Source organism: Neolamprologus multifasciatus, chromosome 1, assembly GCF_963576455.1.
Source record: "Neolamprologus multifasciatus chromosome 1, fNeoMul1.2, whole genome shotgun sequence".
Taxonomy (NCBI): Eukaryota; Metazoa; Chordata; class Actinopteri; order Cichliformes; family Cichlidae; genus Neolamprologus; species Neolamprologus multifasciatus.
In genome coordinates, this window is record NC_140439.1 from 31634605 (window position 1) to 31649924 (window position 15320).

Genomic DNA, 15320 nt, shown 5'->3' on the forward strand with positions numbered 1-15320 from the left:
CAATCAGAAAGGCTCGGCTGCTCTTCTTTCCTGCAAAAGCACCAACTTTGTTCCAATTTAACATTTAGCATCCTGCAAAAAACTTAATTGTGACCTTTCCTGTCCTTGTTGCCCCCATGAAAACACTGGCTGTAGTAGCTTTCTTTCTTTTCTTTTCTTCGATGTCTTAATTTCCCCTTTCTAACCCCCTTTTGATGTATTTTCTGAATTGTGAATTCAAGAGGGGACTGGCTCTTTCTATCCCTTCTTTATTTTCATCTTCATGTCTCTCCGTGTTTTGCTTCCTCTCTTCTCTCATTTATCCCCTGCAAACAAACACTTGGGCCGCCCTCGCCTCCCAAACCTGTCTCCCTTCTCTCATAACTCTCCAGGCTTGTCCTTGAGCTTGTGGTGGTGGTGGTGGGGGCTGCAAAGCTAAAAAGCAGCACTCCACCCCCATCTCAGGAACCAGAACACAGGCACAGCTGGAGTTCTCTAGGAAAGCTCCTCAAAGTAATGATAGTCCACTGGTACCTTAAAGGTACACACACACACACACACACACGCACACACACACACACACACACACAGAGGGTGCCCACATTTATTGAAAATGTTTTTTGTTTTTTCATTTTTTTAAAAAGCTAAATCTTAAGATGAAATACAAATAATGTTTTGCTGGCTTATTGCCTTTTATTTGTATTTGGAATATCTATAAATAGTATTTCCTGCTAGCTGCTAATGATCTCTAATGCTGCAAACCCATTTTAATTTTTTTTCTTTTTATCAAGAAACTTGCATACCCTGAAGTGGCTAACACAGACATGGTTGGCATTAGAGTATATTTAACCATTGAACATAACCCTGCTTAAATTCGTTTCAGATTTGTACAAAATAGTACATTTTACTAATAATACAAAAATCTTCTTAAGCAACATTACCAAATCTCTTTTTTTTAGTTTGATTTATTATACAGAATATAACAGGAATGAGGTACTTATGCCAATCCACTAAGCTTTTTAGCACTAATAGTATTTGTTTGTGATCTCTGAGAAAGAATTATCACTATCGCTACATAGGGCTGTGCGATATGACCAAAATCTCATATCCCGATATAAGACATCTATCACCCGATAACGATATAAATCACAAAAATTTAACATTTTCTGTAAATTCTGTGAATCTCGGGCAGCTCGACTTGCGTGAAATGTTTCCAGCTTGGCGTTGTGTACCTGGAGTCCAGTGTTTTAATGATGCATGAAACGATACATTTTTAGACATAAGTTGTAACGCCCGCCGTTTTCTTTGTGAGTATTTATTACACGGCGTGCTGAGGGGAAAAGCCTGTTCTAACATTTGAGTCTAAGGTTTATTTTTTAGCACCTGCCGGCTCTTTTTTACTTCTCATCCGTAAATAATCTGCTCTTTCACGTGATTCAGTTTATTTTGAAAAGTCTCAACAGGATCTTGAGCTTTATTGTGAAAGGTTTATGTGGAAAATAAACAAGCGGACACGCAGTGTTTTTACCATCGTTGTTGCTAACGACAATGCATAAAAACAGGCGCTTGTCCGTCTGTAGTGTGGTTATATTAAATATAAGAGAAATAGAGAACTTTAAGAAATTAATATAGCCACTACAGTGACCATCAGAACGATGAAAAAATATTGCCGTAAACAGTTTATTTTGCGACACCAGGAAACAAACGATAGCGATAGATGTTTTCATGTCGTCATCCGATATATATCGTTATATGGAACAGCCCTATTGCTACAACTCCTGTGGTCGTAGAAAGATTACCAGCTTTATAGAAGTCTATTGGCAAACAGCCATCTGCTCTCTTTCTCTGAACTTTTCTGATTTCTGAGTGCCAAAATGCAATTATATGTTATTAAATATAACATGAAGTTAATTTTGTAAATGATAGACCTCAATAATTGCAATAAAACAAAGCATGCTGTATCATCTATTTGATTATGTTGTTAGCCAAATGAAGGTGCCGTGTCCTTTATTTTGACATTGAGCACTGCCCTTGACAGGTGATGTAGCTACATCCATCTTTTATATCAGTTTATAGTTGAGCTGAACTAAGATATTGGTTGACCAGTGTTATTGGATGGATACTATATGCTAATACTGTCCAACTTGTCCAGTATAACAGGGTTTCTCTGTAATTTTCTTACTAGTTAGTAAAATACTTTGCTGAAAAGAATTAACAATTCTTTGTCCCATTTGTTTTTTCGGCTCTGCACCTGCTTCATAAGATGAGGAGAGAAGATCTTAAACCCCTTGGCTTTTGTAGTACAGTGTTCAGACTTTGCTTTTGTGAGTAATCGTTTCTCATTTGCTGTAAGAATTTGCTTTGGTCTTTTCTTGGCATAACATCAAGCATATGTAGAATGGAGTGGTCCTTGTTGTGGTCTTTCTTAAATACTGACTCATGACGTGCAGTAGAGAAGTCTTTTCTGACTTTGTAGTGGTCAGTTATGGTCTGGCCATCTCGTCAATGGATGCTGAAATAAATATCAAAACCAGTTATGGAAACTTGTGTATTTTGAGAAGGAATGACAAAGTTGCAATTATTTTAGATATAAACTACAACAGATGGGACTTGTCCATTTTCACTGCCAGGTACTTTTCAGGGAGACTCTTTTTCCAATCAATACCAGCAAGTTTAACAGGAACTAAAAAATCCAAGTATCATTGCAGATTGAGTCTCATCATGAGATTTCACTATGTCTGTTGTTTTAAAAAGTATTTGGCAGCTGAATAAACAACTTTCGAATAGCAAAATGATGTCTTTTTTTAATTTATCAGAGTTGACATGTAATACATGCAGATTTAGCGATGAAGAACACAAATATGTAAATTGTAGCCTGTACGATTAACTTTGGTTTACTGACTAGTAAACTCTAAAAACTGACTTTTACTGTATCATGTAAATAAAAGTGGGGGGGAAAAGCCAAGGACAGGTGGTCACCTGGTGGGGTCTGAAGTCAGTGTAGCATGTTACTTTATTTTATGTTTTTTAAACAAATATTCTTTCAGTTAAACCAGCTCCAACAGGGAGTTTAGGTGTATACCATTTGTTTGCAGTTGGATTTCTGGCCATCTGGACTTTTGTCACGGAGCCACTCAGGGAACTCATAAGTTTTGAACACAATATTGATGTGTCATCATCTTGTGATGGTTTTTAAACTTTTAGCAGAATTGTAAACCTGATATTTTTTATGTGTGGTTTACCTTTTTGCTTATCTTGTGTATACTAATATGTTACTCACATGCACACATAGGAATTTTAGCAATGTGTCAATGCAGACAAGAAAGAAAAAGACTGCTTGCAAGGAAACATGGTTGGTGGTTAAAACAAATTTAATAAATAAATATTAAAAAAATCAGTTTTATGTCTTTTCCTAAACAAATTTTTGGTGGAACACATTGTGAATTCAGAGAAAGTTTTGAAGAAGAATTTCTAAGGTCTTAAAAAACCACAGCACTCTGAGAATCCGGCTGCATTTATGCTAAGTTAGGCAATTACACAATCTTGGATGCACTTGAGTTTTTAGTTTTTAACGCATCCTGTTTCACAGAAAGCTTCTATTTTGACAATATCTGTTTATAAATTTAATTTTCTCCAGATAGAAGCATTGGCGGTAATGTCAGAGGTAATGTCACCTTGTAGAATCTATATATCAGTTTTCGATATAAATGTTCAGTTCTTTATTTCACTGAACAACACTGCCATCATTAGTGTCAGTAGTTTGGCAAAAAAATCGTACACAAGGTAGCTTAAATGAGTTGAATTAACCACACAACTGGAAGTGTTACAGTCTTTGGTGCTTGTCTTTTTATTCTTAATGCTATTTAAGTCAGAATTAAACAAAATGTTATAGCTGTACAGATCATTAGTCGTTTTCTAGCTGTTTTACATGCTTTTTCTAGGTGAAGAATAATGATCTGTATCAAGTTGAAGAATATGTTTTTGTTCTCTCTCTGCGGCTAAGTCTCTTAAACTTTGTCTGAAATATTAATGTCCCTGATAGATTGCATTTTTTAGGGAGCAGGAGCCTATTAGCGTTTTTCTTTGACCTTGTGACTTTGCCACATGTATTGCCACTGTAATTATAAGGCTAACAGGGCTCCTTCCATCCGTTTCAAAGCTTTAGCTGCTGAGAAGTGTATGTATTGTTCAGCTGATTTAAATAATTGGTGTGGTTTACTTAAAAGGGTGCCAGAGAGAAAATTATGTTAATGGAATAATTTAAAAGGAAGTTGGAAACAGATAGTAACCCTACCAAAGTCTGTCCTCCTCTCTTTTGTTATGACTTCAGATGAGTTTTGCTCCAAGGGAACTAAATTATCCTTCTATGAAAAGAGATGGTCAATGTCGTTTACACACTTGAAGGAGCTTAGCTGGTAAAGCCACTTGAGAATTTGCACTAAGACTGTGAAACAAATTAACTTTTCTGTGCAATGAGTCTTCTTTCTGGGAGTTAATTGCACATACTAATCCAGACAGTTTTTCTGTATGAATGTGTAAGAACAGTGGGTGTATATGTGTGCATAAGTGAAGGTACTCAATGAAGGTTGTGGTCATCTGTTGATGTGCTTTTACTTCTTGACTTCTTTGGGAGGGGTGTGTGAGCTTGTGCACTGGATCTGAAAAGTGTTCACAGCATTTCATTTGTTCCAAATGTTGTCATGTTACAGCCTTAATCCAAAATAGATTATAATCACTTTTCACCAAATATCCCATAATGACCAAGTAAAAAGTGAGGTTTGAAATTCTTGCAAATGTATTAAAAATACTAAACGTAAATATAACATCTACGTACATATTCACATCCTTTGCACAATACTTTGTTGAAGCACCATCGGCAGCTAATACAGTTTCAAGTGTTTTAAGCTTGGCGCTACAAGCTTAAATGGTAAATGGACTTGTTCTTATATAGCGCTTTTCTACTCTGTCTGAGCACTCAAAGCGCTTTATACAACTAATTCATTCACCCAATCACACCCATTCACACAAGCACTTTTTTCTGACCTAAGTGCTAAGTAGTCTACCATTCATATACATTCACACTCCGATGGTTGCATCGGAGAGCAACGCGGGGTTAGTATCTTGCCCAAGGATATTTGGCATGCAGACTGGAGCAGCCTGGGATCGAACCACCGACCTTCTGGTTAGTGGCTGACCTGCTCTGCCACCTGAGCTACAGCCACCCTTTGCTTAGCAAACCTATTTTTAAGCAGTTTCTCCCGTTCGCCTTTGCAGGATCTCGCAAGCTCAGTCAGGTTGGATGGCGGAGTGTTGGTGCAAAGCCAATTTCAGATCTCTGCAGAGATGTTCAATCGTGTTCAAGTCAAGGGCTCTGGCTAGCCCACTCAAGGACATTTACAGGCTGGTGCCGAAGCCCCCTTTTGTTTTTGGCTGTGTGCTTAGGGTAACTTTTAAAAGGTGAACCTCTGAGGTCCAGAGGGCTCTGGAGCAGGTTATTTTGTGTAGGGATGGTGTTGGCGGGGTGATGAGTGATACCTGGATTCCACTAGACATGACGCTTAGCATTCAGTCCAAAGAGTTTCTCGTGGTCTGAGAGTCCTTCAGGTAGCTTTTGGCAAACTCCAAGCGGATTGTCATTGGGCTTTTGCTGAGGAGTGCCTTCCATCTGGCCACTCTACCGTACAGAACTGATTGGTGGAGGGCTGCAGAAATTATTGTCCTTTTGAACGGTTCTCCACTCTCCACAGAGCAACACTGGAGCTCTGTTAGAGTGACCATTGGATTCTAGGTCACCTCCCTCTCTCTTCTAAGGCCCTTCCACCACCATTGCTCAGATTGGCCAGCCAGTCATTTCTAGGAAGAGTCCTGGTCATTTCAAACTTCTTCCATTTACGCATGACTGAGGCCATTGCGCTCATTGTGACCTTAAATGCTGGAGAAGTTTTTCTGTACCCTTTCTGAGATCTTTGCCTTGATATAATCCTGTGTCCGAGGTCTACAGACATTTCCTTGGACTTCATGCTCTTTTGTGCTTTGACATGCACTGTGAGCCATATGACCTTATATAGACATGTGTGTCTTTCCAAATCATTTCCAGACAACTGATTTTATCTCAGGTGAACTTCAATCAAGTTTTAGAAACATCTGATAAAATATCAGTGGAAACAGGATGGACCTGTATGTATATGTTATATATTTGTTTTTTATTTTTAATAAATCTGTACATCAAACAAACTTTTTTTCCCTTTCTCATTATGGGATATTGTATTTATAATTTTGAGGTGAAAAGTTAATTATTCCATTTCAGAATAAGGCTGTAATATGACAAACTGTAGAATAAGTGAAGCATTGTGAATATTTTACAGATGCACTGTATGTGTTTTAATTCTACCTGCTTATCTGCTGCTTTTCTTAAGTCTTAGCAGCAATTTAAGTGACGATATAACAGTGACTTATGACCTGTTTATAACATTAAGTAAATTAAATGTGAAACAAATGTTACATTAGAAAACTCCTTGTTGGTAAAGTGGATCAATATTTTAGGATTTAATGAAATAGATGAAATTATAAGAAGCAAAAGTACTAGCTGTACCTGGTGTGTCCAAAAAATGCATCTGTTTGACACTAATGATGTACTAATGCAGTGATTCCCAGAGTTTTAGGTTCTGTTTTTAGGACATATATGTGAGCACATGTACACGAGTCTTCGCCATTTATGTTTGCAATCAGTTGCCTCTCAAATGAGTCTCTCATCCTTCAAATGAACTCCAACTTCACCTTCTTGGCCTGCAGCTGGCAGTGATTGTCCTTGTTCTCTTTGTGTAAAGGCACATGAACCAGTTCTTCAGTGCTGCAGCAGGTGCTGGTTGAAGTGGCCCTTCACCTCAAAGTGGGTCTCCAAAGAAGAAGGGCTTTTGGTGCCAATTGCAGAGCAAGATAGTGGAGTTAGAGTTTCTCAAACTGTAGAGGGGGAGAAAGGAATGTTGAAAACTGAAAAAACACCACACCGGAAATGTGTTTCATTAACTTACTAGTGACAAAAAAAAAACGAACAAATGCAAAAAATGACTTATTCTCTCAGACTAATTAAAAATATCTAAATAAAAATCCTAAAATAGTCTCCACATGTATTTGAGCAGTTGTTGAAATACCTGGGCAAAGTAAGAAATATTTGCAAAACCCTATCTGATCATAGAAATGTCATCTTGTCCTAAATGTGTGTGTTAATATATCTTTCGCAGCTAAAAAGTTTGGAATTACGGAAGTCCCCATGGAGACAGTGACATTCATCTCACACGCCACGCAGTCACGGCTTCGGACGGTAGTAGAAAAGGTTTCTACTATCGCACAGCACCGACTGGACTCCTGTAAGGTAGGACGTTTGCAAATAAATATGTTCTGCCCCCTACACACACACACACACACACACTCAAAAAAGATATGTTGAGGTGCTTGACAAGGGCTGTCACTTTGAGCTCGGTACAGTTTCAGCATGAAAAAAAATGTAATAATCATGCAGCTGCATTTCTGAAACCGTTGTCTTACTGTTGCATGTCACTTGAGTGAGGCAAATGAAGCACCACGAACTGAAACACAACAAAACGCAATAAAAGAAAACTATGATCAGATCAGCCACCTGCCAAGATTTCATTTTATGAGCCTCATACTTTATAACAAGTATGAGTTTTTTTGTGGTGGCCGTTATCCAGTGAAGGAGGGTAGAGTGAACAGAACAATAAATGAGTACATGGGATTGATTACATTTGAATGATAATGATTTACACTGACAATGAAAAATGGATTATTTGGGGGGATTTTTTTCTCCTTTTTATGGGAATTATTTCCTGTCATATGGATATACCAATGTACTGCTATGTGTCGTAGAATTATATTATTTATAGATCTTTTTATAGCCATATTGTGATAATACTGAATAATGAGCGACTGTGTGTCTCACACCCTTACCACACATGTCCCAGCATGCAGCGAGTACGATCCGGTTTATTATAAGACAATCTGACTAAGTGCCTGTTTAGGTAGCTACCATATGATTAAGGGCAGCAGAGAAAAAACGCATCAAACGTATAGTTTGAGATTGTAATGTGTAATCAGAGTATGGTGGTTTATATAGGGTAATTGTCATGTTTGTTCTGGTTTATAGTCTTTTCAGCCATCACTGAGAGGACAGACAGTGATGGCATCGTAAGCTGCTTTTATGGGCAGAACACAAGAGCTGAAATTAAAGAGAAATGCTGCTGTAGTTTTTTTTGGCACCACCTTATCATGATATGACATAAACTGTTGATGAATGAAAGGTTCAGTCAACAATTTTTTCCTTCTTCTGTTCAGGGGCTGCATAAAATGTTACAAAGGGCCACCAATGGTACTAAATGAATCCTAGCTAGACTGTCACCGTACTTAGGAATGCACAAAACACTCAAGATAGGGAATAAAATCCATGGGGATATTGTAGCAAACATGCAAAACTAAACTGCCATGGATATGAAGGCATTTGTATGCTTCAACAGTCATGTAAATACACACTGGCATATGCACATATGCATTTTTTTCCTTTTACTTGTTAACTCACAAACAAAAATGGAACTATAAACACGTAAAAGTTAATGTCAGAACTCTTATTTACCTTTAAGTTGATACAAAGCGCCAGAGCTCAGAGTTTTCAGCCAGTCAAAACTTATAAAAGAACTTGTAAGTGCCCGTCTACCTACAGCTGCATACTTTTGTTATTATTGGTGACTTTACTTCTTGTAGCCCTTAAATATAACTATATAACCACATTTAATTGGTAAACATTAAAGCACAAATTCATCTCTGCTGGAAGGCTATATCTTTGCATCGTTATGAGAAATGGGGGTGTGTCGGAGGGGGGGGAGAAACTTTTGAAAATGTGTTTTTCTTGATGCCAAGACGGGAGGATGAGGAGGAGCGAGGAAGAGCATTGCTACTGCTGTCCCCGTCTTGTTTTGTGATTCTTCTTTCCATTCGTTCTTTGCCTTTTTTGTGGTTTTGTAAATGAGGTGTGTGTGTGAAGGAGGCATGAAGCACTGTGAGCCCAGCTCTGTTGACATCAGCGAAAAAAAGAGAGAGAGAGAGAAAAGACCGAAAGACAAAGCGGCCTTAAAGTGCAGCCGGGCTTCGGCAGGAGCGGCGGCGGCAGCTACGGCAAGAGTGCAGGCTCAGCGCTGCAACAAAGAGGAGAGAAGCTGGATGAGAGAGAGAGAAGGAAAAGGGGGGCGGGAGAGTGGAAGGGGGCTGGTGATGAGTCTCCTCTGATGTGTCTTTGTGCTCTGTGCCACTCGGCGTCTCTCATCCACTCATGGAAACACACACAGAAGAGAGTGATATAGAAATCAAGTGCAAGCAAGAACAGAGATGCATGAGACACATGCAGTAACACAGAAACATGAGAAATAAGCAATTATCCTATTAACTTTTGATGGCCTAAAAAAGTTGTTTTTACTCTTGCCTTTCTAACTCCCAAGTGGGAAGTGATGTGACATAGGTAAAGAGAAGCAATGTTTGTAAATAGAAAAAGTTTGTTGATGTGTTCAGACTGGTGGTGTTCCAGTTGACTTGTGTTTTAAAGTTTCTTTTCATTGTTTAACCAAAAAATGCTGAAGGAATTATGGTTGCTTCTCAACAAATAATTGATTTTAAATATAGATTCTATTGGTTTTTAATACAATAGCTTAAGAAGATTTAGTTAATCTGGAACTACAGTTAGTCACTGCGCTCGATAAATGTCCTATCTGTTTAGGGAAAAGATTTGAAAATTAGGTGGATTTTTTTACACCATTAAATCAAAATCAGGGTTTTTAAGGTAATTAGTAACGCTATGACATATTGAAAAAGGTGTGACACTGCATAACAACAGTCCACAGCCTGCTGAGGACTGTTCCCTCATTATTGCATGACAGCTTAAGCATAAAACATCTGCAGTTGATTCCAAGTGTTGAACTTGCAGAAGGTTTATTTTCACTGGAACTCTTAATATAGATGTCAGCGTAAGTGAAGAGAGATGTCAAAAACCTTAGGAGTGACCAAATAAACAACCTGGTACTTTCTCAGAAAACGTGAATGCACTGGCCAGCTCAATAACTTCAAATCATCTAACCAAGTCGAAACCAGATGAAACCTAGACTAACTTGTACCAGAATGATGGGAAGAGAAAAGTATGGAGACGCATTATCCCGAGCATACCATATTCTCTATCAAAAAGGGTGGAGTCAGTGTTATGGCTTGGGCATGTATGGCTACTATTAGGATTCGAGTGCACAAGGCTTTAGTCTGCTGAGATTCCACAAAATTCTGCAAAACTGATCGGGCAGCTCTTTACAGTACGAATGAATAATAGCCCAAAGTATACTGCAAAAGCAGATGGGATATTCTTCGATGGCCAACTCAGTTACCTCATCTCAACCCAATTGAGAGTTGAAATTCATTTTCTGAAGACAAAATTGTATGCCGAGAGAGAAACAAGCAAACGGCAACTGAAGGTGGTTACAGGAAAGGCCAAGGAGAGCATGCCAAGGGAAGAGACCCAGCATTTGGTGATGTCCATGAGTTCTAGCCTGCAGGCAGTCAGTGACTGCAGAGGATTTTCATTCAAGTATTGAAAACATATATTTAAAATTATGTTACCATGTCCAGTTACTTTTGAGTGCTTAAAAATGTATAAAACTTGCTTTAAGTCCTAAATGGTTAAGGTGATAGTTTTGTTAAACCCCTCCAATTAAAGATGATGGTCTGTAATTCAATCACATATTGATTGTTTGATTTAAAATACACGGAGGTGGTAGAAAGCTGGAAAACTGTGTAACTGTCCAAATACCTACATACCTAACTGTGTAGGATTAAATGAGCTGCCCAGGGAATATGGATGTACACTAGCAGACACGTGAGAAGACTAACCTCAAATGTAAATCATGAAGTAAACAAATCATTAACAGTGAGGAAGAGTCTTCTAAGTGTCTTACATTTGAAATATTCTGTTTTCTTATTAATATTACAACCATCTTGACCTTATTTTCAGTTTGAAATATCTGAACTGAAGGCAACCCAGAGTTTTGAAGTACGTGGCTAAAGCCTTAGAAGTAGCTGCAGAGTGGGACTTGTTCAACTATTACCATTGAAACAGTAATTATCTCTATCTGCTTGTCAGGACGATGAGTGCTACGAGCAGTCTGCAGACGTTCGCTCTCAGCTTCGCTTCTTTGAGCAGCTGGAGAGAATCGAGAAGCAGCGGAAGGATGAGCAGGAGAGAGAGATCCTTTTGAAAGCCGCTAAAGTAAGTTGCTGTCGCCTTATCATCCTGTTCTGTGTTTATGTGTGTGTTTGTGTGTGAAAGTTATGTCCCTGTGCAACAGTGTGAACTTGTGTACCGTTGTGTGCATGTGTGAGCATGTTGCTCGTGTGCAGGCCCTGACAGATGAATTAGAGTGTGACACGAGTGGATGAAGTGACCTCCCTTTGTCCTCCCAGGCTCCTGGCCTGGGGGCTCCTCTGTCCTGGCTCTTCCTCCCCGGACACAACAAGGAGGGGAAAAACCTTACACAACCCGCATGCACTGTGAAGCTAACAAACACACTTATCCGCAGCATGTATTACCTGTAAAACATCCTTCTATCACAAGTCCTGACAGCTCAGGTGCAACAGAGCATCTGTATCACCTGAGCTGTTTTCAAAAAATAAACAGCAAGTCAGATCAGATCATGCAAATGTTTGTCTAATGATGTGCAAGAAGTTAATCATTTTGGGGGTTGTTTGGAATAAGATAGCATTAGAAATTAAAGACTGTTCTTTAGTAATATCTAGTCTTACCCACTGGTGCTCAGCAGTCACGGGTCAGACCTCAAATATCTTCAAATTCATTTTGATCTCATGTAAAAAAATAAATAAATAAAATAAAATTTTGACAAATTCTGTCTGTAGACAAGAAAGTGAGAAATTAAGGGAAAACCTGAACACTTGACCTCTACAGTGAGGGGTTCAGGGACTGTAATATAGTGGGCACATTTTGCCCTAACGATAATGTAACATTTTTTATTTACCTTTTTATAGGAAGCGCCTTGAGACAACTAAATAAAATGAAATTGAAATATAAAAAATAGCCTGAAAGATTTATAAAAAAATGAAAGAAGAAAAAATTGAATGAGGCAAAATTACCTCAGTTTACCTTAAGCTTATACAGGCATCATCTGTCCTATTTACAATAGGCTGGATCACACATCGCTTTCTCTCGCCGTTTCCTTGCAGCAGCTACAATGTATCTGAAGCCAGAAGCACCTATACAGCTGTTCCAATCTTACCACACAGTGTATGTTAGGAAGGGCGGATAGTGCTCTGTTAATCCAGGGAGTGGTCTTAATTCAATTCAATTCAGTTTTATTTATACAGCGCCAAATCACAACAACAGTCGCCTCAAGGTGCTTTATATTGTCAGGTAGACCCTGCAATAATACATACAGAGAAACCTCAACAATCATATGACCCCCTATGAGCAAGCGCTTTGGCGACAGTGGGAAAGAAAAATTAGCTTTTAACAGGAAGAAGCCTCCGGCAGAACCAGGCTCAGTGAGGGGCGGGGCCATCTGCCACGACCAGTTGGGGTGAGAGGAGGAAGACAGGATAAAAGACATCCTGTGGAAGAGAGTCAGAGATTAATAACAAATATGATTCAATGCAGAGAGGTCTATTAACAGGTAGTGAGTGAGAAAAGTAACTGAAGAAGAAATACTCAATGCATCATGGGAATTCCCCCAGCAGCCTTACACCTATTGCAGTAAACTTTACATGGTTTATAGTAAGAGCAAAAACAACCTATATATACTTTTCAAGGAGTTACTTAAAGGCTTGAGTGTGAAAATAATGGGAATAACATAGTATGGTTGTAACAGTTACAGCGTAACCCAACTGAATACCTGTAGGAGATTCTGGAACAATATCAGCACCATCATCAAAACTTAAATAACTGTTTGAGTAGTGATGTTCCATCCCTTTTGTAGAAGTTCAGGAGATTTGTGCAATCATTGCCAAGGTGAGTTAAAGCTCTTCTGGCAGCACTTCTCCCAAAAGCTTTCTAAGACTCAGTGTTATTGTTGTTTTGTTTTTTTTCCCCTTAATTTGTCGCCCGTCTCCATAAACATCTGCCAAAAAAACTCAGAACTGCCTTTGAGCTACTTCCCGCTGCAGTATTTTTTCCAGGCCTTTGCCTTGATGATGCACACACATGGACAGACTCACAAAACAATAGCAGCTATAATATATTGGTGGAGATCATCAAAGAATTAGCTGATAGGTTTGTTGGGTTTTGCAAGTAGAGTACACTTTATCTTAGCTATTACACAAACATCTAAAACAAAGCGTGGTCCATATTTAATATTAACCTACAAACCTTAAAAATAATGATTTACTTTCAGTGTGTAATAGCAAAAACTTGTTGCTCCATGTGTAGTCAATTGAAAAAACAAAACGTTTTTTCATCAGATGACAGATGAGGTACACTTTGCTAGGACAGGGTTGGCCCCTTTTTTGCATTCAGAACCACCTTAATTCTCTGTGGCGAAGATTCAGCAAGGTGCTGTAAACATTGCTCAGATTTTGTCCATATTGACGTGACAGCACTACTAGGGGTGGGGGAAAAAATCGATACTGTGTAGTATCGTGATATTTTGTTTGCTAATAATGTATCGATACAGGGACAGCAGAAATCGATATTTTGTTACAAAAAAGGTTTTATTGCTCTAACTTCAGAGCATGTTGATCCTTTTTCTGAGCAAGAATCCTGACATTCCTTCACTGTCCAAATGTGTTTAACTTTTTTTGGGCAGCAATAAACATGACAGTTTACTTATTTTAATTCAAGACATGTTTTATTTTAATTAAGTTTAAAACTTTTTTATTTAATGTAAAATTATATTTTGTTTTAATTTACTTTCAAATTCTTCAGTTGCTGAATGGGCTGCATAGTTTTCATAAATTGCATAGTTCAGAATAGCTATAATTGTACCAGATGGTTGCGTTCAGTTAAGTGGACTAGACTGTAATACAAACTGTTCAGTTTGTCAACAACAATAAAACTGACTGAAATGAGAGAAAGACTGAGTGTGAGACTTTGATATTAGATAAAATGAATATTGATAAAGTTGACCTTTATGTACAGAATCTGAATATCGCAAAATATTTTAAAAAATTGCAATAATATCGTATCGTGCATTAAGTATTGTGATAATATCGTATCGTGGGATGTATGGTGATTCCCACCTCTAAGCACTACACAGTTGATTTGTCATTGAATATGATGCGATTGTCCTGTTCTACTATATCCCAAAGGGGCTCTGTTGGATTGGTGCGTCTGGTGATTGTATTTGAGTACAGTGAACTTAACCTTTTTATCTCTGTGACATAGCACATTATCTTATCTCAGCAATGGTCAGCAATACTCGGGTAGGCTGTCCCATTTAAATGATGCTCAGCTGGTACCAAGGAGCTTCAACTGTGCTAATAAAATATCCTTCCATGCTATCTTTGCTGTTGCCAAAGTCTTCCATACATGTCAGTTCAAGGCTGTTTGAATGCAATATTTTTTTTTATAAGGCATCTGAATATTGTGCTTCAATAACATCATGATCATTGAGGTCTCATGTTACTAACTGAGGCATGATACTGACATGTTATCAAGGGTAAGTGCAGCAAAACTCTGTTCATGATTGTAAACAGTCAAATCAAAAATTCTATTTGACAGTATGGGAGAGGAGAGGCGGGAACTAACTGGTATGTTAGCCAGTCTTTGTGGTAAAGTACACCTAATAAATACGTGCTGGTTTATAAATTTTCTTTTTTAATTAAGACTGCATTTTATAAACTGCAGCTTGCAAATTCGCTTGTTACTGTGCATTATGTAATGATATGACAATTAGCCATGTGCTTATCCTGCTTATGCTAGTTAGTCATCTGGAGCGGTTACTCCCTTTTTAAAGCTTGCCTTCCTTTTTAAAGCCGTAATAATTAAAGATCCTTGAGGTAAAGGTGGAAATCCAATAACGGAGTTTTATTTTGATTATGATCTCGTTTATAAACAAGCAAACAAAAATGATGCATAAGCCTAGAAGGTGGTGAACTGTGAAACTGGACAATAGTTAGACACCTAATTCTCTGTTCTTTAAAATTGTTCCAGATTGAAGGTTACTTTCGTCCAGTTAAACATTGTAGCACATGACATTTAGAACAGGACTACTTGCCCTAGCCTTAAAAAAAATGATCAAAACTAATGGGGTGCTAGTAGCACTGACACATGGCCGGTATTCTGATCTCAGCTTTGT

The 15320-nt window shown here is 38.2% G+C and overlaps 1 protein-coding gene across 3 annotated transcripts in view; it reads left to right on the top strand.

The window, feature by feature from the left end:
* LOC146526073 (transcription initiation factor TFIID subunit 4) overlaps positions 1 to 15320 on the top strand; it is a 99303-nt gene that overhangs the window by 35336 nt on the left and 48647 nt on the right. For all 3 annotated transcript variants that reach the window (XR_014875075.1, XM_085166205.1, XM_085166217.1), the window contains 2 exons: positions 7221 to 7351; positions 11162 to 11287. Coding sequence is in view for 2 of the 3 variants with exons in the window: in XM_085166205.1 (XP_085022331.1) it covers positions 7221 to 7351; positions 11162 to 11287 (257 nt within the window). In the remaining variant the exon portion in view is untranslated. The remainder of the gene's footprint in view (positions 1 to 7220; positions 7352 to 11161; positions 11288 to 15320) is intronic.